This window comes from Harmonia axyridis, chromosome 4, assembly GCF_914767665.1.
Source record: "Harmonia axyridis chromosome 4, icHarAxyr1.1, whole genome shotgun sequence".
Taxonomy (NCBI): domain Eukaryota; kingdom Metazoa; phylum Arthropoda; class Insecta; order Coleoptera; family Coccinellidae; genus Harmonia; species Harmonia axyridis.
The window spans coordinates 34,877,209-34,904,699 of NC_059504.1; the positions used below are offsets into that span (position 1 = coordinate 34,877,209).

At 35.4% G+C, this 27,491-nt stretch overlaps 1 protein-coding gene across 2 annotated transcripts in view; it reads left to right on the top strand.

Annotated features, from left to right (window-relative positions):
* LOC123677732 (extracellular sulfatase SULF-1 homolog) overlaps positions 1 to 27,491 on the top strand; it is an 84,790-nt gene that overhangs the window by 41,850 nt on the left and 15,449 nt on the right. For both annotated transcript variants that reach the window (XM_045614424.1, XM_045614423.1), the window contains 5 exons: positions 20 to 171; positions 11,651 to 11,820; positions 20,805 to 21,054; positions 22,998 to 23,233; positions 24,849 to 25,207. In XM_045614424.1, the coding sequence (XP_045470380.1) occupies positions 20 to 171; positions 11,651 to 11,820; positions 20,805 to 21,054; positions 22,998 to 23,233; positions 24,849 to 25,207 (1,167 nt within the window). The remainder of the gene's footprint in view (positions 1 to 19; positions 172 to 11,650; positions 11,821 to 20,804; positions 21,055 to 22,997; positions 23,234 to 24,848; positions 25,208 to 27,491) is intronic.

The following is a 27,491-nucleotide window of genomic DNA, read 5'->3' on the forward strand; positions in this document are numbered from 1 at the left end:
TTCAATTCATTTTTTTCAGGTTATTTTGGAAAATACTTGAATAAATACAATGGATCCTATATACCCCCCGGTTGGAGAGAATGGGGTGGCCTAATTATGAACTCCAAGTATTACAATTACTCCATTAATATGAATGGAAAGAAAATTAAACACGGCTTCGATTATTCCAAAGTAAGTTAATGTTTTACTTCTACAGGGTATTTCACTAAGAGGTTTCATTTTAATCAAGAAAAAACGAAATTTTGCTTAAATTTTATTTCATTGTAAGGAGGAAGGTATGCAATTATATACCGATGAAAAAGATTTCAGCCAAATGGCCGCCAAGGCTACGGTTGCAGCACCATAACTTTTTCATGAAATTTTCTATGACCAATTTGCAAATTTGATGACTTCACAAATTCCATCTTCAAAGTCTGGCCACGATTATGAAACATTGTCAAAGACCTTATCTTTCACGTAGCCCCAAAGAAAAAAGTCTGAAAGTGTTAAATTACAAGGACTCCGTAGTCAATTATGTTCACACGGCCAGGAAACTTTTCTTCGGTTTGTTTCGTTACTTGAGTGGTACTTAGCGCAGTCTTATTGTTGAAAATAAACTCTGTCCACGTCAAAACCTTCTTATACCCACCATTAAAAATACTAATGTCCAAGATCCACGAGGAATCGACAAAGCTGGATTTTGGCAACAGAAATATTCTCAGTTGTTGAGCGACGCACGCGGTTTCGATTCTTAGCATTACTAACTTGTCCTAACAGCTCAAATTTTTCCACTAGTTTCACTATTGCCGCCAGAGAAGGTGCTCCACGACGACCCAAAAGTGCTTTAGTTTGAAATGTGACTGCAAAATTTTCTCCACTTTTGTAGCGAATTTTGCCAATTTAATGCGCTATTGAAGCGTATATCGTTTCAGTATTGACGTAGTTTTCACCTTCAAAGGTCAAAAAACATCAAATATGATGCCGAGATAGCAACAAAATGAAACCTCTTATTTGAAAATTCATCTCTCAATCAAATCTTCATCAATGATTCAACAAGACTTCACAATCGAATAAGATAATTTCTATGTTTAATGACAATTTATGAATACGTTTCTTTCGACTAAATCCCTCGTCTCAATTTCCATCAATCACAATAGCTCAATTTTGAATTACAATGGTTTCTAGATAGAAAAGTGCATGACTGCAACTATCAGCAAAAACTTGACAGCTGCTGGTCTCATGAAATAGACTTGTTACATACCATTTGGGCATTTGATTTTCTTCTGAAAAAATCGAAAAAAAAAAACAATAAAAAGTAATATTCTTTTGAAAAAAAGCTTTCGTACAGGTGCAAAAATCCTCGTCTTTGAATTGGATTTTCATTGTCACCAGCACTTATGCTTCTTGTTAAAATAATACTCAGCAACGGGTTTTTTCGAATTTCTTCGTAAAAATTACTAATTAGATGCCCTTATATTATTACTTACTAAAACCTTACACTTCATATAAGGAACCATATCATTCATATGGACATTTCGTTCGCTTTCAATACCTCTGATATTATACAAGTTCCATTCAAAGAAACGCTTTTTCTATCGTTTTAGTATTTCTCGTCTGAATCCTTGGATTTCGAACGACCCTTATGATTAGGAAAGTATTTCGGTATACCTAAATGATACGCGGGATATTGGTAATTATATCAGCTATTTGGGATTCGAAGTACCGAAGTTGGAGCTGTTTTTCACGAAAAAAATAGTGAATCAATCAATTACTCCAAAACCTCTAGAGATAGAAATGAGGAAGTTGATACAGAAATGATCAAGAGACTACAGCGAAGCGAACTGAAAAGTGTTGATATACTAGATATAGTGTTATATTAAAAATATCGAAGTTGTTAGTAGTTCTTGATATCATAAGTAGCGCTGAAAATATTCCATATTGATAGAGTTGTGGTCCCAAATTAAGAAATGAAATTTTTCAATAAAACCATACGTTTCGTTCCTCCGTAGTCTAGTCCAGTGGAACCATCAACCATTATAGGTCTTTTTTTTATTTGAGGACTTGAATTTATTTCCTTCTGCCTCTACTATAATCTATCCAATCTTCTACTGTTGCTTTTTTGGGACTTTTCTCCTTTCTTGTGTCACTTTTTTTATCTTTCCTAATTCCCTTTTCTCATGCTCTCTTGTCTTTTCTATTCGTTTGTTTTCTATTTCCGAAATATTTTCAATTTTCAATTATTCTCTGATTTGTTGGTTGCTAATATCAATCATGGGGCGTCAATCGCTGTTCTGATTATTGTATTCAGTGTACTTTGCAACTGATCTATTGTGTCTTTCGTATTATACCAGGTTACTCCTGCATACGTAATGCTTGGTATTACCATTATATTTATTATCTTCATCTTGTTTTTTATGTTCACTTCTAGAGTTGAGTAGCTGGAAGAGTCTTTCGGCAATTGCCTTGACTTTTTCATGTATTTTTTTAACTGTTTGCTAAAATTCAATCTTTCATCTAGAGTTACTCCTAGGTATTTTGGTTCCTTACGCCATTCTATCATCTGGTTTTCTATTTTAATGTTTCCCGCTTTCTCTTTCTTGTTCCTCTGAAGTATATTGCAACTGTTTTCGTCGTATTCACTTTGAATCTCCATTTCTTGAAGTATTCAATCAATTCAAGTATTCAATCAATTTATCTAAGTCTATCTGTTACTGATTAGTTATTGGTTTCCGTGTTTTACTGTGATAGCGCTGTCATCTGCAAACTGCGCTATCTTTCATCTATTCGTTTTTAGTATGTCTGCCATGTATAAGTTGAAAAGCAGCGGTCCTATCACCGACCCTTGGAAACTCCTGTTTCAATTTCTCTAATCGTCAATCTGGTATTATCAATCTTCAATTTAAATTTTCTATTTGCGAGTTATGACTTTATTATTTTCGTAAGTTTGGTTGGAAATTTTGTCAACTCAATTTTGTGAATCAGACCTTGATGCTGGACTTCGGAAGAGGCTGATTAAATATTAACAGGCAGACGCCTACCTATATGAACTACCAGCTCATATAAGCAAGAAGAAGAAGAAGAAGACCTTGATGCCACATTTTATCAAATGCCTTTTCTATGTCCAGAAATATTGCACCATTGTCTGTAGAGAGCTTTATTTGCTCCTCAATACTTTCTGTTAGTCGTACCAATTGGTGGATCGTTGAATTTGTGTACCATCAACCGTGGCCATCAGCATGCAGACGCTCTTTTTTAAAAATTGATATATTGAATTTTCAATTTGTATCAATCATGTTGCAGAAAACAAATTATTCACATCCTTATGTAGGAGAGTTATGAAAAAAAATGTTCACAGTATCGCCTCTTCTAATTCTTTTACAAAATAATAAATTTGCAAGTCAGATTACCTGACATGACTCAACAAAAAAAAACACTCTTCCTGAGTGCTGTCCGTACAATACTCACTTAACACCAAACAACGTCTCTCAATATGTTAACGACACCATGGCAATTCATAAGAAACTTCAAATATTGAAGTCGAATGAATGTAATGAAACTGGTGAAGAGACCTACCACAGTGCTAGGTACTAATGATTCTGTTCAACAACTGTCTTCTCTCACAAGAAATACAACACTCATTAATATCAAGCCGTCAACATTGAATCAACAGCTTGTTGCATTGCAACCTTCCTGTGTTCTACGTTCATCTTACGTGAACTTTGAGATGGAATTGTATTCGGATATAATCTGATATACGTCAACGGTCAACGAGAATCTATTCGTTATAAATTATGAGGGAGTTCCGGAAAAAAACGGATAAATCGGCTTATTCTGCATTAATGAATTGTAGTGTAGTGGCTTCACTTATTAAGTTTATGAATGGAGAACGCAGCTTTCCACTGAATATTAATAGCAATGTTAATAAATATCAGGTCGAAGCTTTTTCTGTCAACAACTTCTAATACATTTGAGGAATGTATGGGCGTTAGTAATAATTGAATGGAAAATGTTGAACTTTAAATCAGATGAGTTTCATTTTTTGGACGGTAAAATAAGACAAAGTAATTTCCACTAATCTTTTAACGTTTGTGATGATTGTTTCGTCAATGCTGTGTGGCTTCATTAGCTTACATTTCGACTGATAATAAAACAGAACATGTAGACTAACTTATACAGGGTTATTTATTAGTTTAACGACAAACATCGCCATTGTGAAATGTCATGTACTATTAACGAAAACACATTATAGGAATATGTCGGATTTCAATTATTCAGAAATGAATAACTTCAAAAGTTTCATACATGTCTATTGATATGATTAATCAATAAAAAAAGTTTGCTTAGAAACAAGCATAAATACACTTGTCAGTTCATTGTCAGTAGGTATTCTATCTGTCGTGTTCTGTTATACTTGAGAGGAAAATGAACAAGGGCGTAGATCTTTTTTTTTTGCGGGGAGGGTAATCGAGAAAAAAATTTTCACGATATTGTTACTCATATCTATAATGTGAGAAAAATAGGTTTAATAACGAAGTTTGAACCAAATTACTCGAAATAATTTTTTTTTTATTACCAATTCAATTGTTCTTATCTTGAACTGGGTGTTCCTGAATCGGAGTTACGAAGGAAAATGAGAGATTTCTTGGGTAATTTCAAAAATAAAATGACCCATAAACATATGAGCCCGCAAACGCTTTGTTTTCGAGATACAAGGTGTTTCTTGTAGATCTACTTTCTTGTGATGCTCAACCAGTTTATCGACTCTATTAATCTTCGCTACAGAGTAGTTAATGAGTACCAAAACTTATAATTAATTTATTTATCACAGCTACCTAACTGGATCTTTATAATAATTTGGATTTTCCTGGGAATCACTATAGAGAGCTGTTTGAATATTTTTCTCAAAATCGATTGCAAATACGAAAAAACTACAACAAACCAAAAAGTAATGAAGCAGAGTTTCTTTTTAAATTTTTCTAAACTACCAGTGGTTCACAAAAAAAATAATTCTGGAGGAAAGAAGCGGGCATTCATCCAGAAAAAAAATCACCCTGTGATTTGCATTCAAAATTGGGTGATATGACATGATAAAAACTTCAAATTGAAATATCTGAACAAATTTAAGTTAAATATCTTGGGGAAGGGAAGGTGCTATGAGTGAAAAACTTGAACACCTGTATTTCAAAAACAAAGTGTTTGGAGACTCATGTTATAGGACCTTTTTTCTCGAAATGGTCCGAGAAATCCGTCATTTTCATTTGTACCTCCAATTTAGGAACACCCTGTAGATATATTCAATTCAAAACTGATGTCTTCACAAATAAATTGCAATTTGAATGAATTACAATAAATTGTAGAACACAGCCCAGACAATTTTTCGATGCGAACTCAGTTCTTTGATAACTAAATATTGAAATTTTGTGACGAGAATGATACAATAAACCGAAAACAACGAGTAAGTGCATGTCTAAATCACAGATGGCAAATAAGGGACCATGCCGAGAAACCAGACAGATGAAGAGAAATAATAAACCTCGGACAAAGACGAGCTTATAATGCAATAAAAGTACTCATTTTGAAAGCGATAATAAACTCTTAAACCGTTAAAGGGTCCGATTTTTTATTAACGTGTCGATTTCAAAGGAGAGTGAAATTATTATTATTTGTTCATTTTATGAGGGAATTTTTCTTCTTCGTCTTTGCGAGTTTTCTAAAATTCTATATTTTGAAAATCTTGGGGGAGTAATTACCCCCAGTACCCCCGCATCTCTACGCCCTTGAATATGAACGTTAGCCGAAAGAACATGAATACTAAAAAGGGATTTTAGCGAAATTTTGCAGGTATATTCGTGGGTATATGGAACATTAGGCTGCCTGGGATTTTTTAAGACATTCAATAATGCTGATGAACTTACATGTTTCTTCTTTCAGAAGAATGTTTAGGGAATTATACTATTTATTTCACGGTATTTTGGGAATGTTAGTCTAGTGCTTTCATTTTCCACATGCAGAATTTCAAATTTATTATTAAAGGTATGGTCCTAATCATTTAAATCATTTGCATATATTGAAAGTGAACTATCAGATGAACAACTTCTTCAATGTTTGTGACGTTTGCGTATCTTCTTCTTGAAATAACTTCCTGTTCGCCCAATATAAACCATAGGACTTTCATTGCAAGTAAACTTGTAGACATCGGATTTACTCACCTTATCAGTTCTATCTTTATTATTTTTCATAATAATTTCTAAGTTATTAATAGCTCTTAAAGGATATTGTACAGTTATATTTTCTTTTCAAATATTTAGCAATTTTTTCTATCGATATTGACAAGTTGATGAGGTTATCGTAGGTAATATCATAAGAGCATCCGAATTTTCCGAAAAAACACGTTGCTATGTATAGGTAATATTCAAACAAGAAGCATGAGTGCTGGTGAAAACAAAATTCCGAATCGAAAACGTGGATTTCTGAATACATGCCTTCATAATAAATATGTAGGTATTAATTTGAAAACTGAAAGAGTACTACAAACTCAATTATACAGGGTGTTTCCTAAACATGCGGCAAAAATTCAGGGGGTTGTTCCTTGGACTATTCTAAGAATATTTTGTCCTTTGATGATTTTTGAAAAACCTATTTGTTTCGAAGATATAGGGGAAACAAAATTTCAGATAATAACATTTTATTATGAAAAATTACATGAAAATTCAACTCAACCTACAAAAACTGTTGAAAATGACCACCTCTAGCCAGCATACAAGCATCCAATCTTCTCCTCATTGACTGCCGAACCCTTTCAAAAACACCAGGATCATTTCTTATTAAGTTACACTCAGCAATGAAAACCGTGTTTAATCTGTATTCCTTTACCATCTGCACTTATCAATTTTTAGTCAAAAAACTGTCCGTTTTCAGTAATTGGAATGTTGTTAAACAAATTTAAAAATAAATTGTACCTACTTAGTAAATACAGTGCGGTACGCATTTTTATTTAAACTATTATTAATTTTAAAAATATGAAAAATGTTGTTCGCCCTGTATCTTCGAAACAAAGAGGTTTTTCAAAAATCATCCAAGGACAAAACATGCTTAAAATAGTCCAAGGAACAACTCCCTGAATTTTTGCCGCATGTTTAGGAAACACCCTGTATATGGTATTGCAATTTTTGGTGACAAGAGCTATGGCGGATAGTCGACGAAATTGCTGACAGGTACAATTTTGTCATCTAGAAACCATTTATAATTCAAAATTGCGCGTTTATGATTAGCGGAAATTGAGACGAGGAAAATAGAAAGTGTTGCTGAATACTTGAAAAAAAAAAATTAATTGCATACTATCCTTCGCATACCATTAATAATTCGGGAATTTTCTTCGAATATAATTATATAAAACTAATGAAGAGAATAAAGCCGATGTCTACATTGATTGCCCTGTGGTTTATTTTGAACAAACAGGAAGATCTTTCAAGAAGAGGGTACACGAATATCAAAGAAGTCATACATCTGCTATTTCACTCTCAACATATGCAAATAATTCAAATATTGGGACCATACCTTTAATAATAAATTCGGAATTCTGCAATTGAAAGCACTAGACTAACCCTCGCAGAATCTCTTGAAATAAATACTATAATTCTCAAAATATTCTTCTGAATGAACAAACATAATCCCATTATCAAAATATCTAGAGATAGTTTGGAAATTCCAGGCCGCAAATGCCGAACATTAATGTAGCTGTAAAGACAAAAAGTAACAAAAAACATGAACGTTGACTGCAAAAACATGAATACTAACATGTTTTTTCAGTCAACGTTCATGTTTTTGTCACTTTTTGTCTAAGAGCTCAGTTTTTTTGTCAGTTGAAATGAAACCTGGTGAAGCCACAGTGCTGTCGAAACAATCATGGGCGCCCGCAGGGGAGGGCCAAGGGGGGCCGTGGCCCCCCTGAGATATTGATTGCCTCATTTTTCAGCACAACACACTCAATATTACTTTCTCAATCCAAAGGGCATGGAAAAAAGGAAAGTAATGGATTCTCAACAATTTTCCGGTTTTCAATGACAATCATGGACGCCTTTTTTCTCGTTTTTCAATAATTTTTATTTTGCCCCCCCTGAGAAAAATTTCTGCGGGCGCCCATGGAAACAATTATCGCAAACATTTGTGCGTCAATTGTTTCATTTTAGAAGTAATTAGATTAAATGGTAGTAAGGCGTCTCCTGATTCGGTGAAGAGTTTGGATAATACAGAATAAGAGGCATAGCTATAAGAAGATAGGTATTACATACACATCTCGCAGATTCATTGACCGTAACTAAACAAGCCCTTTCCCATCATTAGAATATCTCATGTAGGATACAAAGACTGGAAAACTGGATGTTAAAGCTGGGAGATCTAGAACCAGGAATACCGGTTATCTTCTTCTACTCCAATTGATAAAAAAGGGGATTTTTGCGTTTTATTACTCTGACTGAATATAAGGATATGGGGAATGTACTCTAGACATGCATCAAAATCATCAACTGGGTGCATAAGGAGGGGAGATCGGCTCAACGTGATAAAAACACCTGGATTCAATTATTACATTCTACAATTGAAGGTTCATAATGAAATTCTCATCACCATTCGAATAAACTCATAACGGGTTTTCCAATAAGAGATTCGTTTTGATATTGAATAATAATATTTTGAAAGAAATCAATTAATGTTTAATTCATTGTAAAGAGGAAGGTATACCATTAACGATGGGAAACGATATCAAACAAGTGGTAACCACGGCAACCACCATATCCTTCTAATGAAATTTTTTATTCGCACATTTGCGGCTGTATGTACTCGATAACTTCACCAATTCCATATTCAAGAATTTATCTTTCAGGTTGCTCCAAAAAAAGTCTAAAAGTGTTAAATCTCAAGATCTCGTTGGTCAATTGTGATCATCTCTTTGAGAAATAATATGGCTAGAAAGATTTTTATGCAAAATTGAGATTGTTACTTTACTTGCGTGGTGCGTACCGCCTTCTTGTTGAAAATAAATGTCGTCCACATCAATACTTTTCAAACCCGATTATAAAGAATCATAAATCATAGCTCGGTAGCGCAATCCATTCACCAGCCTCATTTTCGAATAAGTAATCATACCACCAGCTCAAATACCGCTTTTCAATAATCATTCTGGAATTTTCCGAACTCCGAATGCTCCGAAATACTCCGAAATGAAAATGGGCCACATCATTGCAGATGATTTTTTTATGAGAATCATTTTGATGCTTTTCGAAGACCAATCAGTGAAGATACGACTTTGCAGGTGATCGAACAGCTTGAGTTCTTGTGTTAGCTTTAACTTTAAAAGTTTCAAGGCCTAAGTCTTCATGCAAAATACGGTACACCGTATTATGTCGTTTGTGAATTTCCCTATTCCCAAGATTGCCGAGGAATCGACAAACCTGAATTTTTGTCAACAGTATACGGGCCACAGTAACAATATTCTCAGTTGCTCTTGAGCCACAGTAACAATATTCTCAGTTGTTCTTGAGCAATACCACACGGCTTCGATTCTTCACATCACTAACTTCTCCCAACAGCTCCAATTTTCCACCAGCTTCACTATTGATGGCCAAGAAGATGCTTGACGTCTAACCAAAAATGCTGAAGATTCGCGAACTGAGACTGCAAAGTTTTCACCATTTTTTTAGTGCATTTTAATAATATCATTGCATTGTTGAGACGAGCATCCTTCTATTTTGGATAATGGCGTAGTTTTAACTTGTTAAATGTCGAAAAACGAGAGCTTCTAAAGTGACAGCTGTCCAAATAGCGGGCTATTCAAAACGAAACATCTTATTGGAAAACCCTTCACTAAATGTAATACGTGACGAATAGTTTCTGAGATATCAATTTTTTTATATCTGGAGTGTCTTCAGCTTGACAAGTGTGACTTGGCATCTAATCTTTCCGAAAAGAATTCGAAAACTACTAAGTAATATTTCACCAAGGAGCATGAGTGCTAATGTCAACAAAAACTTGCACCTACACGAATTCTTTTTGTTGAAAAAAATACTACTTTGCATAGTGTTTTTTAGATTTTTTCACAGGAAAAATTAGATGCCCGAATGGTATTCGACGAGACTATTTCATGAGAAACATATTATTTTGCATACACATAGCTTACGAAACATATGTAGATATCACTTGTTATCAAAGGTATTTTTGTTGACAGCTGTCATGTTAAGCCAAGGATAAGATTCCTTAAATACTGGTATGCTCACTTAATATTGAAAAACCTTAAGATCAAAGTGGCGACTTTTAAAGGGATCAGCCTTCTTGGATTGTAATGATATTGGTCCGTTTCCACTTAATTTCCGCATCGTTTCTTGTGACGCTCATCTCGTTTTTCTGTCAAATTCGTTCTGAGGTTGAAAGTCGATCAATTTTTAACAGAACGAATTGAAATTTTGAAATGATGCCGTTGATTGGTTAATTTTTTGTACAGCGCCATCTTAAGGAAGAAAAGAGAAAAGGGACCCTTGACGAGCGAGTCGCCAAAATTATCTTAAACAAAATCTTATCGTGAACACACCAGTATTTTAGAAGTTTTAGCACGGGTAATCTGTAAAAAATTGCTGACAGGTGGTGTGACATAGTTTTTCCATCTAGAAGCTATTTGTAATTCAATAATGCGCGTTTGTAATTGGTAGAAATTAAGACGAGGGAAATAGTCGAAATCATTTACTTCAATCAGCTCTTTACTTACATAACTTCCTCAAACATGCTCTGAAGTTTTTTTTTTTTTTTGAGAAATTCGAATTTGACCACGACTTCTCCATTAGAGGCTCCAACTGAGCCATATCAGACTATTTTTGGACCAAAATTCGTAATTTGGTACATACATTTGGGATCAATAGTTATTGAGGTTAAAAGTTTTAGCGCGGGTTATCTGTAAAAAATTGCTGACAGGTGGTGTGACATAGTTTTTCCATCTAGATAATTCATTAATGCGCGTTTGTAATTGGTAGGAATTAAGACGAGGGAAATAGTCGAAATCATTTACTACAATCAACTCATTACTTACATAACTTCCTCAAACATGATCTGAAGTTTTTTTTTTTTTTTTGAGAGATTCGAATTTGACCACGACTTCTCCATTAGAGGCTTCAACTGAGCCATATCAGACTATTTTTGGACCAAAATTCGTAATTTGGTACATACATTTGGGATAAATAGTTGTTGATGTGATAGATGCACATTTTTGCATTCGGAATCTGTGATTAACTATTTATCTAACATTTATATTGTTGATGTAATAACTTTTCATTTCATGTCAAAAATTGCATCAAATTTCGTCGATAACTAATAAAGGAAGATTCTTGCAACATTTATATAGCTTTCTCCAACGTAATTATCTTTAGGATGTGATGTAAAACTTGGTAGATCGACATAAAACGAAAAAGATTCTTATACGCCTCAACTAATAACGAAAAAAAATAAGTTGATTAACCCCCTAGTTGCTAATAGACATGTCGTCCTTAAATGCCTAGCAATCGAAAGCTCCTATATCCTCATTAAGTTCGGAATCTGTTGTAACTCACATCGTAAAAGACATATCCCTCCTATATATCGACAAAAACCTACATTCCATCAGTTATTAACCACTGGCTTCATTTCACAGGATTATTACCCAGATTTAATAGCGAACGATTCCATCGCCTTCTTGAGACAATCGAAAAAAAATAGTGCTCATAAACCAGTAATGCTGACCATGTCCTTCCCTTCACCGCATGGCCCAGAGGATTCAGCGCCACAGTACTCGGACCTGTTCTTCAACGTAACTAGTCATCAGTAAGTATATTTATTATGTTCATGAGATGGTAACCGCGATATAATCCCTAAGACCCACATAATGACACACAAAAGTCTAATCTAATGACCATAAATTGGTTATACTTCGATATACGCAATGCAGGAATGTTGGAAAGATCATCGGCTGTTAGTACTTGAATAGGAAGGAACGCAGTTATGTCCGAGTTATGATTGGATCTAATTCGAAATCTCTAATCGTTTGGATGTGACTATAAAATTCTAATGTATTAAATTTTATGATGCTTTTGGTTTCGTATTGTTATTCTGAACTTTCTTCGTGATGTCATTAAAGTTTATGTTCATTCGAGGATTTGAACCCATGACTCTTCGCTACATAATCGTTGAGATGGCAAGCAGATATTCGTTTTAGATAATTCAGAAAAGAATATTAATTTTTCGATAGATTTTTCATTTTTTCAGTAAAATTGAACCAAACGGCGTTAAATAATATTTATTGTCGGCTGATATAATTTCAGTTTAGTGTCATAGATACTGTATAGTCCAACGAAAACTCAGCACCTCGATTTTTCGACTTAAAATACTTAACTTAAAATGAAAATGAGGAAAATCGCTCGGACCCGTCAATTTCTGATTCGAAGGTGAACAACTTTTCCGCTTTTTTTATCCCCGTACCTTCCCCTCTAACTGTGGTGAGTACAACCTCCTGATTTTGAATAGGGTTGAGGGGTGTTGCGATAACTTATTTTGAAGATCGTATAGAGTACTATCTGACCCTAAAGTTCGCTTCAAAATGTACATCGATAATGAAATAACAGTGAAAATAGTGAAAAAGACAATGTGAAATTTATCTCGAGAATATTATTCGTATCTGACACATTTCAAAGGTATTGGGTAGTAAGTACTCTTCTACTCTTTTACATGTCATTTCGTTATCGATGGAAATTTTGAAGGGAAATTTCAGGATCAGATGGTACTCGATAAAATCTTCAAAATGAGGTATCGCAACACCTTTCATCTCCATTCAAAATCAAGGGGTTGTACTCACCACCGTTAGGGGATGCGAAGGGCAGAAAAGTTGTTCCGCCTCGAATCAGGAATTGACGGGTCCAAACGGTTTTGCACATTTTCATTTTAAAGCCGGAATATCGAGGTGTTAAGTTTTCGTTGGAACACACTGTATTTATGACCCTAAACTGAAATAATTTTCCCAATAAATGTCATTTTACGCCATTTGATTCGATGTTACTGAAAAAATGGAAAATCTATCGAAAAATTAGCGTTCTAATCCCATATAACTCGATAGAGTATCCATTTCTTGACTCGAATCGAATATCGAATATCAATTATTATTTTTGAGAAAATACATTCGAATGATATCCATTATAATCAAATCACGATTTATAATTTCTATGTTTTTACTACCAAAAATGTTAAAAAAATCGGTTGTTGAAGTTTTATTTATTTAAATTAGAAAAGTTTCAATTATTTAAGAAAATAAATGGCTTCAAAAGTTTCATGTCTATTGATATGATTCATCAATAACAAAAATTTTGCTTGGAAACAAGCGTAAATAGACTTGTCAGTTCATTGTCAGTAGGTATTCTAATTATTGTCGTATTCTATTACACTATTGTAGTAGAAAGTAAAGACTTGGTACTACGTTACACCTTAATGTGTAAGCAAACAGTACGGAAGAGTATACCGATAAACCATTAAAGAATATTATCTTTTATGGTTATTGCAATGGAAAGGTGCGCGCGTCAATGAATTTGCAAGTGTATTCACGCTTGTTTCTAAGCATACTTTTTTGTTATAAATAAATCATATCAATGAATTGAATTAAGCAATTCATTTCCTTGAATAATTCAAATCGGACATATGTTCCCATAATGTTTAAATAAAGATTACATCACTTTTCATTCGGCAAAGTTTGTCGGTGAGCTAATAGATCACCCTGTATATTAGGTGATCATAAATTTTGATATTGAAGATCAATTTTGTTATTTTCTCAAAAGTAATCACAATGCTTCCTTCACCTTTGGTTTACTCGTAAAGCGGAATAGTGTGAAACTTGTGGTGCAATCGATATCGCTTTAAAATTGTATCAAACTCAATCTATGAAAACATTAGACGAACTCAAGCACTTTCAAAGTTCATAATTTGGTACAACAAACTGAAAGCTATTGACCTCAGTTCTCCATAGCGCATATCGATCTGTAGTCGCATACATATTATTTCAAGAATTGAATTTTCGATTTTTGTGGAATATAAAACGAGCTCTTTCCGTATTTATTTCTCGGGAATATTTACTGCCAGACTTCGACTCCAATGAAATATTCACAACTCCCATCGATCCTTATAGGTCCATCCGGAAGAGTTCGAATCCTTTCTTATTTATTAAACCGCCTCCCAAGGATCCACTTAAATAATGCAATATTCATCTTCACCGATATCAAAAAAAAAAATAAAATATCCTGGCTTTTGAGTTTTTCGCCATCGTTCTGTATAAATTCCACGGCGTGCTTTCAACTCAATAATATATACCAGAATGGGGTTCGGGGGATCTTTCAAAGTGAAAGCTCAAGTTTTAGGAAGCGGAGGCTGTTCCAACTTATCAATAATTCACCAACTTCATTCAATCTGCTCGGGTTAATATTTGATGCGGGTCACGACATTTTCAGAAATAACGTAGGAGGATTTTTCTGTTGCTTGGATCATTCTTATAAGGGGTGATCAAGGATGTTGTGACTTGGTTTTTCCAACTAATCTTACTCGGACGCCAGTAATACTTTTAAATGGGAGAAATTGGAAATCCCACCAGAGTAATCGAGTTTTTTAACGATTCATTCTCTTTGAATATGAACTATATACGAGAGTAACAATAAGGGATGTTATGGAGCTTCGATTTCGATTCCGATGACTCGTAACTTCCGATTGAAATTACACTTCCGATTCCGATTTCGGTTCCGACACTTTTGAATCGGAAATTAATAATCAATTACTGAATTACAATTGTTAGTAAAGTTGGAATGCGTAGGAGTGCTTGTCTCATACTACATAGGCGTACAACTTTGCTTTCGCCGTTTTTTTTTCGAGGCTTCATTGTAAAAAACTGGCTATACATTTATGATTCGAAGTTCGCTGGTCACTAATTTCTCCCATCTTCCGGGCAGCTTTCGAATTCAGCGTTGAAAAAACTAGTCATCTTTTGAAGCGATCCACGAATCGATCCAATTCTTTACTTCTTCATAACAAGTGCTGGTCAGCCAGGCTGTGTGCCATTGATCGAAAAACGTTTTAGTCCGAGAAAGCTATGTCTGGAGAATACGGCGGGTGGGGTAGGACTTCCCATTTCAACGTTTCCAAGTATGTCTTGAACACGTTCGCATCAAGGGGTCGAGCATTGTCATGCTGTAAAATAACTTTATCATGTCTCTCGTTGCATTGCGGCCGTTTGTCTTTCAATGCTCGGCTCAAACGCATTCATTGCGTTTGATAACGATCGCCTCTTATTGTTACAGTCGATTTCAACAACTCATAATATACTACGCCGAGCTGATCCCACCAAATACTGAGCATGAACTTGGAACCGTGAATATTCGCTTTGGCCGTCGACGGAAGCATGACCGGGATATCCCCATGATTTTCTGTGCTTGGGATCATCGTGATAAACCCATTTTTCAGAAATTGCTTCTGTCTTTGACTTGCAAGCAACTAATCACAAGCAAACAAACGCCGTTCAACATCTCTTGGCTTCAACTCGTACGGCACCCAATTTCCTTGTTTCTGAATCATTCCCATATCTCTCAGGCGTTTTGAAATAACTTGTTGCGTCACTCCTAATGATGCTACTAATTCTTGTTGCGTTTGACACGAGTCTTGATCAAGTGATGCCTCCAATTCTGTATCTTCGAAAAGCTCCTCCTACCACCGCCATGCTTGTCTTCGACGTCAGATGCTGATGCATTCTTGAGGCGTTGAAACCACTCTTCGCATGTTCTTTCACTAATAGCGGCCCCACTATAGATATTTGAGAGCATTCGATAAGCCTCAGTCGCAGATTTCTTCATAATAAAGCAGAAAATTAAAACCTCCCGCAAATGACAGAATTTGGCTCGTTAGCTGACATGTGTAATCGAGAATAATTTCATGATGCAGACACAAATCGGCTAATATTTCGATGGCGTTATGTTTACGAATACCTAAGCTTATTGTATGACATCTACGATATATTTATTCCGACTACCACTTACCGCTAAATTTTTACTATGCGTTTGATTTACAAAAATAGATAGTGCAATTTAATCCATTTGGTTAAATGAATGGTTACAAACTTGTAGTTTAGGAGAAGTGATGCGCATCATCACTGTTGGAGTTATAGTGAAGGAGCGATCTAGTGTAACGTGTAAGAAATAGTGGTACACCAACTCCTTTCAACCCAACTGTGCTATAGATACTCTTGGTATTGTCACCTCGATCTCCAGATCATTCACCCATTAAGCATCTATGAAACATTATAGCTAGCAAATCACTGAACTTTTCAATTTAGATATGAAGTGATTTTTGAGCGATCGGATCTCTAAACAGATCATTTGGTGACAATGCTTACTATTTTCGAATTTTCAGCCAATAGTAGGTTTGAAGGATAAAGTTAGACTAACTGATGACGAAATCGTCCTCAAATTCGATTCTGTACTTCCGTCTGACCAACTGTAAACCATGATAACTCTTGAATGGAAAGAAAGTTTTCTGGGTAGTTTCAAATCTCGAATGGCATTGTCTAGTTTGTTAATGGGTAAAATTCCAGAAGCAGAAGGAGTTCTGTATTGTATAATATGACAGTCCGAAGGTTGGTTTTCCTGTTCATTTCAAAACTGCCTACTATTCTACCGGAATGAAAATTTCCATTTAGATATGAAATAACCATTTCAAGCTATAAAAAATTTTTTTTTTGATTGTGACACTATATCGGAGGAACAAAGAAGAATTCGAAATTAACATAATAAAGGGTTTTCCGAGAAGAAGGGTTCATTCTGAGATTAAAAAACTCGATTTTAAGGGAAATAAATAGATATTTCTCCGTTGTGAAGAGGAAGGTATATCATTAACAATATCAGCAAGATGCCCGTTACGGCTACGGTTGCAGCACCAACTTTTTTTTTTAATTTTCAATAACCATTTTTCACAATTGTGGCTGTATGTCCTCGATAACTTTACGAATTCCATCTTTATCGTTTTAAATCGATTAGAAGCATTGACTCAGACCTGTGATTGCCAAAGTGGCCCAGATGGACCCCCGGAGGTCCTTAGCTTCAGTCACCAAGCTGCTCGAAACTGCGTAGTGCCAAAATTTAATCCTCAAATTGTTAATACCCAATTTCATTGTGTTATTGCAAAATATTCAACGTTTTCAAATAACACCTGCAATTTGCATGATGGACAAAAATGTTATATGTTACCGAATTTAGTTTTAGAGCCCTTTCTTAGTTTTTTCAAGCCATTGTTCAACTTAAAAGTTTAGGAACCACTGACTTCTCTTTCACGTGGCCCCTAAAAAAAATTTGAAGATATCGAATCACAAAATCTCAGTGGCCAATTTTGATCACCATTTATGCGCCAATTACATCCTAGGTGACGAACCAACAGCTATATAGGGGGTCTGCATGCCACATTATGCGCATGAATGAATGAACGCTTATAAGCTCTTGACTTCACGTCAGTCTTTTCCTCATTTTTTTCTCGTTTAAAATGTTGAATTTTCAGTGAATGTGGAAAATCGGTTGATTAAAACGATACCAAGGTTTGCAACTCTGCCTGTTGTTAACTGCAAGAGTTTTAATGTATAATTTTGCCAAGAAAGGCATTATTATAGCGCTAACATTGACCCGGCACAATTCTATAAATATATTCAAATGTTGCATGTTGGGAATTGAAGATTACCCTAGAAGTTAGTCTGTTTCGCATGTCAAGATATCACTACTTTGACGGCCTCGCTATTCAACAGAAACTTGCTTTGATTCGATAAGATTTAATTACGGCGGCGTTCTGTCTAATGGAGTTCAAATGGGATCGCACCATAATTCAATGTGTTGGTGGGGGAATGTCGTGTGATTGAACATTTTCATTGATATTGGCGGTTTATTAGGTTTTGTCGTGGGAATTTTCGTAAGTAATTGCACAAGTGCATCAAAATTACCGATAATTTTGCATGACAGCGTGTTGTCATAAAAACTGCATGAGTTCATTTTCATTTTTGGAGAAAGAGCCCTCCACCTTCGGTGTCGGGCTCTTTCTCCAAAAATGAAAATGATCTAATGCGGTTTTTCAAAGAAAACACGCTGGAATGCGAAATTATCCGGTCATTTTGATGCACGAGTGTAATTCGGGGGAATATTTCCCGAATAAACTGTTAACTTGTTAAAGTGAAATAGATTCCATAGATGCCATAGATTCGAACTGTGTAATAGAAACTATGCATCTATATGAACAGAACAATTATCGCAGTGCTGTTTCGCTTCCTACAATGCAATTATTTCTGTAATTTTCGATAATTGCATTCCATTTACATAAAATTTTTGACAGGAGGGAAATATTCGCTGTAATTTTCGATAATTGTTCTCCATATACATAGAATTTTCGACAGGAGGAAAATATTCATTATTAGCTTGTCGGTTGATATCTACTTTATGAAATCAGAATCCCCGAGAAAAGTTTTATATTTAAGGATCCTTCTCTATCACGAATAACAAAACTATTCCAGAATCCCAAATTTTATTCATTCACACTATTTGGAGCTGAAAAACAAAAAATCCATTTGAAAAATATGTGATACGGTGGGTTTCATCATAAACTGGACAAACATATACAGGGTGATTCACCGCGATGGCCTATTAGGAGTTTATGGAAAATTGATCACAATTTCGTGCTGATCTTTACAACTTCCATTTATACCGGAAACAGACAACTACTTCCTCATCTGAAATGGCACACCCAGTATATTATTGCATCATCAGATAGCTTTTTTGATACCAATTAACTCAATGGTTTGGTGTTTATTAGAAGATCATGAACTTGGACAACTCAAATTCATCAAAACTCAAGATTTTCAAATTAGAACCTACATTCTTTATTATTTCAGTCGATTCTACGTATTAAAAGGGTGGAAGTCAGTTAAGCAAACCCTATACCTAAAATGAATACTCTAATAGTTATCGAGGAAGAACTTTAAATGAGGAAAAACCGCAATTTATTACTGTGTGGGTTAGTCTGTGACTTAAATTCGATGTTTCGATAACTAAATTTGACATTTCAACAATTGTAATGAATTATTCTTCATTGAAAATTGTATTGGTTTATGTATTTCTCAACAATCCAAACAAAAAATATTGCATATTGTCGAAATTGTCATCAAAAAAGCTATCTAATGATGCAATAATATACTGGGTGTGCCGGTGTGCCATTTGAAATAATAAAGTAGTAGTCTGTTTCCGGTATAACAAGGAGTTGTGGAGATCTGAAAATATTTTAGGGAGAAAGATCGTTGACTCAATCCCCAACATGCAAATTATCAGCTCAAAATTATGATTCGTTTTCCATAAACGTCTAATAGGCCACCCCGGTGAATCACCATGTATGTCATAAGACAAAAATTATTCTCCATTTCTCCCGGTGTCATCTACGCGACTATATATGTTTGTCCAGTTTATAATTGAACACCCTATATATATAGAATTATCTACATAGATTCAAAAGTCTCGCATCACCCTATATCTCCAAACGTTTTTTTCTTCATAAGAAGTATGTACTATTTAATTGATTAGTTAAAAAAAAACACACTCACAGTGTTTGTATGAACTTAATCACCCACTATTACCCACTATATTAGAAAATAGAGCGGGCCATTTCAAACAATGGATGCCCTCACTTTCAAGATAATCATTTACAGCTCTGATGCGATGAGATCTGTCATTATCTTCCATAAAACGAATGGGTCACCAACAGCCGTTAGCCATAATATCACGCGAAGTTGTATTTACAATCTCCCTGAGGTCTATCACCAGTCATTATTCCCTGAATATGGATTATCTCTGTGCGACCATTGGTCATAATACCACATCACATACAATAATAGGCACGAGGAGAGCATGTGTGAGCAGAGCTACTTTTGTTGACCCTCTCCACATGTGAATTCGATGTTTATCTTGTATCAAACAGATTCTCACCTAAGAAAAAAAAACACCGATTTCCAAAACTCTTCGAGCAAGTCCCCGTGCTTTTCGGTCCAATGAGCTCTGTGCTCAGGTCGAGGCAACCTCAGTGGTCGACGACACCACAAACCTGTCGCAAATATGCTTTTGTCTCTGTAATGTCAAGAGCGATACTTGAATTTCCAAGGCATGTCGCATATCTCTTTGAAGTGCTGGTAATGTTATGGCCGGATTCCTCTAACTAGACAGTTGAGTGGCTGTAATGATTTTGAAAGATAGAAGGTAAACGTGGCCCCGGAAGAAAAGACACTTTTGGCTCCACAACTTACGATAATGGTTCGGACTGACAGCGATCCAATTGTTCAGAAATGCAGCCAACAAATTTAAAATTACTGTGATGATAGCCAACGTTCGAAACGGACAAGGCACATGAAGAAGAATGATTTTGTCGTTGATTAGTGACAAACTTCTAACCTCCGAAGCAATCGAGAAGCGAATTGTTAGTAAGGATTCATCAAGCCAAATAGCTTCACATTTTAACCAAACTTGACCAAAATGACCAAGGATTTTTTTATCAACGCCACCATCTTCAGCTCCTGTTGAAAGACAATTTTCCAGAGCTGTTCTTACAATCACTTACCTCAGCGATGTAGTTAGATAAAGAAAAAATAAATTTTCTTCTTCTTCTTTTTCGAACGACTCCTAAGATTTATCATTAGAAATTATAAAACGCATCTCAACTTCCCAGTAGTATTACCAACCGTCAAAACATTGATGACCATTATTTTTTTTTAGCATTCCCTCTTACGATTATGCTCCAAATCCAGACAAACAATGGATTCTCCAAGTCACAAATAAAATGAAGCCTATTCACAAACAATTCACCGACCTTCTTATGACCAAACGACTTCAAACACTACAATCAGTAGATGCAGCAGTCCAAAGAGTTGTGGAGGAACTTGAACGCCTAGGGGAATTACAGAATACGTATGTCATCTATACTTCTGACCACGGTTATCATCTAGGACAATTCGGACTCATCAAGGTAAATATTGCGGCAATAATGAATTTATCGTTCAGATTTGATCCTTTTTTAATGATAAACTGCTTTAATTTCTTTATTGGCAAGTCTATTCTATAGATGACCCAACAATATTGGAACTAGGTATTGACAAAAAACAATGGGGAAATCACTGGCTTGACGGCAGAAGCCTTTGAGCCCCCGTTCATTAATGCGACTTTGTAGAACATAAACTTTTTCAATGAAAGATTGCTTTCTTCTTAAGATATTCTTCTAGAATTTTTCTATGGTTCTGGGTACGTGATACACATGCACGAAGCTTGTAATAGTTGAAATCAAATATTTCGAAAGACATTATTTATGGGAACCCTAGTCAGATTATGCCTCGAATTATGCTCATTAACGAACGCAACCGCAGCATTCGTGTTCTGAACCTACCCTAAGAATTTCAAGCTTCTGAGTATTTTTTTTCTGGAACTATCGTATTTACAGCTCAACGGACGGACATTCTTGAATTTAACAATAAATTCGCCATCAGTGAGTGAATTTGAGAATTACATATATTGTAACGAAAGTAGAGCAATCTTTTCAGAAATTTATCTGTAGAAAGTAGATTAATTTATTATGCGCAAGTACCGTTTTTTCTTTGACAGGGATTACCACCATCTGGTTTTCCGCGTATCAGTAAAATTTCAGGAACCAATCATTTCCTCTTTGGCGCTCCTGCGATGACTAAACTTTGTATATTCACTTTATCTTCTTTCTTTTTTGAAAGTAAATGAGTAAAGGGCAGCACTGTACGATGACCATCACGAAATTATAATTTAACCCCTTTTGTAATAACTTTTGGTAAGTTTTTTCAATATTTTAAAAATATATCGGTGCTTCGTACATATTACATATCATCAATTTCATTGGGGAAAACGAAAAGTTACCAATTTTTATTTGCAAATTAAAAATATTCATTTTCTTCCATGTGGATTATTGTTGTGGATTATTATTGGAAATTATGTGAAAACCCCATAAAAATCAGTGATTTGTGAGAAGAAATATCTCTAATTTCATTTTGGACTGAGAAACCACGTGGTGGTGTTCCCTCTTAAGGCGAATACACAGTGATTTTTAAGTACTCCCCAATTATCTGTCAAACTAATGTCACGATTTTTATAGATTTTGGTACTCAAGGATCTTGTGATATGACCAATATTATGGTGGTATTTATTTTTTTGTCAGATCTTACCTTCATCCGCGATAGTATTGAACTTTCTTATTTCAAATGGATCACCATGTATATTTTTTGGCCCTTGAAATCCTTGAGAAAAACTGAATATTTTCATGTAATGTTCCCTATACCTAAATTAAATAATTTCGGAGTTATAGGTCACATTACCTTCGCCGAATTAAAATTAATACATTTAGAATTTAGATGGCTATGATTGAATAAACTCGTTTGATTCGAAATAAATAAATAATGTTTGGTATTGGGAACATTACATGAAAATTATTGAGTATTTCTCAAGGATCTCAAAGCACAAAAAAGTGTCATTTGCAATGAGAAATTTCCGTATTATTCCGGAAAAATGAAAAATCTGGCAACAATGTGATTAACAACATAATATCGGCCATATCATAAAATCCTTGTACTCCAAAATCTAAAACAATCGTTCGATCCGCTTCCGAGATATTTGAGGCGTTCTATACTTAAAACTCTCTCTGTAATCATATTTTTTATGGAATTGAGACGTCATTAATTTATTTATTTATATATTTTGTAAGCCAGTGTAGAGTTTTGAACTGAAAGAATAACATAATTCTTGCACATAAAGAATAGTAGCCATTTAATGATTAGGCCTAGAATTAGTCTCATTCTCGTCTTGTTGCAAAACTGATGGTCTCATGGAAATTCAAATTACTCCATAGAAGTCAGGAAGGCGAATTCTATATTCACTGAATTTTATTTATTCCAGGGAAAAAGTTTTCCTTTCGAATTTGATGTCAGAATACCATTCCTCATACGTGGCCCTGGAATAGATCCTGGAGCAGTTATAGATGAAATTGTGCTGAATATAGATTTAGCGCCAACGTTCCTTGACATAGCAGGTGTGGATACTCCACCACATATGGATGGTCGCTCGATTTTACCACTCTTGCTGAGCAGTAAAAGAAAGAAGTTGAAATGGCCCGACACATTTCTTATCGAAAGGTAAATACTGTTATGGTTCGCTAAAGACCTCCAAAATACATTTTTGACATTCTTGAGGAACTAACGGATGATCATTCAGTAAATGCTGATTTCATCCAATGCGAATTCAATCTTAACAACGAAGCTACCAAGCTTATTTGACTTCTATGATATTCATATTTATTATGTACAGGTGTTAGGTGGACAGAAATTCAAGAGGTTATTCCTTGGACGATTTTAAGTGTATTTCATGCTTTTTATTATTCTCGAAATGGCGTTTTGTTGCGAAGATAGAGGACGAAACGAATTTTCAACAAATAACAATTTATTACTGAAAATTACATATAATATTTCTAAACCTACAACAATTATTGAAGATGGCTACCTCCAGCTCATCCCATCCAATCTTCTCCTCATAGAATACCGAACTCTTTCAAAAACACCAGGGCTGTTTCTTATTGAGCCTCACCCTGCAATTATCCGATCTCTTAAATAGTCCACATCTTCCACGAGGTTAGTATAAACTAATGACCTTAAATAGCCCAAAGGAAATATTTGTACATTAAATAGTAGAACAAAGCATTACGTGTTTGAAAAAGTTAACGAAGATGGGCCTAAGACTTTTCGTAATAAATTAACCTAACCTAACCTTCTCATTCAAATTATAATTTTATTGGATAAGAAAATTTGTTATACAAGTTGATATGACATATATTTTTGTCAGTCTTTGATATTCTTAGACCATCTGAAATCTGTTGGAACCGGCAACAGAGCAAACGTATCGCATCTTATATGCCATTATGGAAATTCAAGATGGGCGACTTCAAACGAAAATAAATTTTAATTTTTTAGGTTTTTTGGATATACTAATGTTGGAAAATGCGTAATATATTATTGATATTGAGTATTGGGTGAATACCTTCGAAATAAATCACAAATTAACAGTGTATAATAAGTGGAATAAATTTCAATTTTTTTTTGGAGAACCCGAATCTGATTGTAGTTTTTTCACAGCATCAAACAATCATCAAATCATTATTTCTCATTAATGGCTCACTCTGAATAATTACCCAATTAAATAATATATAGGAAGCTACTTACCAGGTTCTGTTGCTTTCGAATAATCTTCAAATCAAATAAAGATGGTAACACACAAATACACAGATGCGAATGCGCAAACACAACTGGAATGAAATCGGCTTATTCCTGCGTCTGCGTGATCGCTGACTGATTTCTTTCGAAAGTACCCGAAGGCCGTCGAGTTCAGCGCCTACTCTTCGCCTTAATTTCGTATGTTTCACTCTAAGCACAAGTGCATTCATCCTTTGCTGTTTCATCGGTAGATTCCGCGGCTCTCAGCAGGGCTGACGTGTAGAATTGCAAACGCTGGTATAGATCGCCTTCATGTTTTGATGAAAGCGAAGAATGATCGCGGTAGGGATGCAGCGCCCTATTTTCTACTTGGTCTACTGGTCTCATGGACTAATTTATCTATCTCAAGATAAGAGATGTGAGATCTGTATTCATCTCCAATGCCCTAGTTGGGCAAATTGAAAGAATAACCACAACTATTCATTGTCTTATAGGAATATCAAATAAAACATATAATAAGAACTAATCTCTTTATGTTGTCCAGTTCAGGTCGTCGAGAAACCCCTTTTCTGGACGCAAAACTGAGGAAATTGGCGGCAAGAGAACACCTTCGCACTTCGACCACTTCAGATATCACCCCTATATACGAATCAACCCCCATATACGAGTCGACCTCTGTTTTTCTTTTGAGCAACGATTCACAGCCGGATGAACCACCAATATCTTCGTCCACTGCTGCGAACAAGGTTTACGAATCTGAGGAAGCGACTGATGATGATGGTAATGAGAGCGACCATGAAGATGCCCTTCCGGACTTGAACGAAGACGTTCACAAAATACGAGAGCTTGAAATAGAGATACAGGAGGAAGAGCTAACTAATCAGGATAAACCTCCACTAAAACGTAAGTGTATTCAACGACAAATCATATGATAGTTATTCTGATGACCTTTTCATTCAGCACAAAATCAAGGCTGTTTAGAATATTGTTCGCTTTGATCACTGAACAAATACACAACTATAATTTTAAAGTGATTATCAAATGAATTATGTAAAAGTGCAAATTTCGATTAGATTTTTGTTCTACACGATGTCGAAGGAAAGTTTATATGTAAAAAAGGGATTAAAAGAAAAATGAGCCGTAAATTTTAATTCTGAGAATACATTATTTGTGAATTTATTCTTCAATAGGTATAATCTCATAAACTCATAAAATCTCATTTTGTCTTTTTTTTTTGTTATACTCAATAGGTATATATAATAACTGACAAAGAAACTGCAACACACAGAGGCGCTGTTTAAATTTTAATTTTTTTGGTAAAACATAGATAGTATAGCAAGGAGTAAACGAATGGATTTGGAGAAAAAATCGTGAAGGCGTTTTCATGTGAACAATTCTCGTTCACATTTTGTGAACAAATATTGCTGTCGTTTTTTGCAATTTTTTTAAATTTTACAACAAAGGTGCTGTTCGGGGAGATCCAAAGTCGATGTTTATTTGTTGTTGAAATGTCTAGAGAACGTGTACGCAGAATTTATCGCCAGCTAAGTGAATTTGATAGAGGTCGAATTATTGATCTACGAGAGGCGGGTTTGTCATTTCGAGAAATCGCTAACCGTACGAACAGCAATCCAACTACTGTTATGAGATGTTGTCAAGCGTGGTTTGATAATACCCAGAATCGAAGAAGAGTAGGCACCGGGCACAGATGAAGTTCAAGATCGACATCTAAAACTTATGGCCATTAGAGACCGATTTGCGACAACTCGATCTTTGGCTGATGAGTGGTTAGGAGAACAAGGCCATCCTGTAACTGTCCGAACGGTTTACCGACGGATAAGGTCTATTGGACTTCAGCATTATCGACCCCATCTTGTGTTACCTCTGAGGGTTGAGCATCGCCGGCAACGTTTACAGTGGTGCAGAGAACGTCAGCATTGGAATGTGGAATGGCTTCAGGTCGTCTTTTTAATGAGTCTCGATTCTCTTTGGGTGCACATGATGGCCGAAAAAGAATTAGAAGTCGTCGGGGAGAAAGACGTAAACCTCAGTTTGATGTTTGATGTTGAGCGTCATGTACACCGGACAGCAGGCGTTATGATATTAGGTGCTATTGCACATGCAAGTAGGTCACCTTTAGTCTTTATTCGAGGTAACATGATAGCGCTGCGTTACCTTCAAGAAAAAGTTGGGCCATATGTTTTTCCTTAACTTAACCAGCTTGAGCATCCAATATTTCAGAAAGATAATGCCCGACCTCATGTTGCCAGAGTTAGTTCAAACTTTTTCGAAGCAACCCATGTGAATCTTTTGGCAAGGCCGCCCAGATCCTCCGATCTTTCGCCCATAGAGCATGTTTGGGACATCATGGGTAGAAGGCTTGGAAATTTACCCCAGCCCTAACGGACTTTGACGGCTCTGAGACATGATATACAGGTAGCTTGAGATAGTATCCCTCAAGAAGAAATAGACCATCTTAATGCATCAATGCTGAGACGTTAATCGAGAATATCGATAACGATAATCGCGGTGGACACATCATTAACAAATTTATTAAAAAAAATTGTACACCCTTCGTTTTTATTCTCCAAATTTCAATCATTTACTCCTTGCTATACTAACAGGTGTTTTTTTTTTTCGAGGTATATAACTTTGAGTTGGCATTACTGTTCAAGATGGCGACCGATTTAACAGCTGTCAAGTGATGTATTCTCAGTTTGGTTTGGCAATTCATCATGAATAGACTCACGCCTAAACAACGTTCACAAATAGTGCAATTTTATTTCGAAAATAATGGTTCTGTGCGGAATACGTATCGCACACTACGTCCATTTTATTTTCTTTAGCGATGAAGCGCACTTCTGGTTGAATGGCTACGTCAACAAGCAAAACGGCCGCATTTGGAGTGATGCTAATCCTCAAATGTATGTCAAAACACCGTTACATTCAGAAAAACTGACTGTTAGGTGCGCTTTATGGGCTGGTGGAATCGTTGGTCTGTACTTCTTCAAAAACGATATGATGGCCAGAACGTTACAGTCAATGGTGATCGGTATAGAGCCATGATTACTAACTTTTTCATTCCTGAATTGAACAAGCATGATGCCCAGGAGCTGTGGTTCTAACAAGACGGCGCAACATGTCACACAGCTCGTGTCACAATCGATTTATTGAAAGATACGTTTGG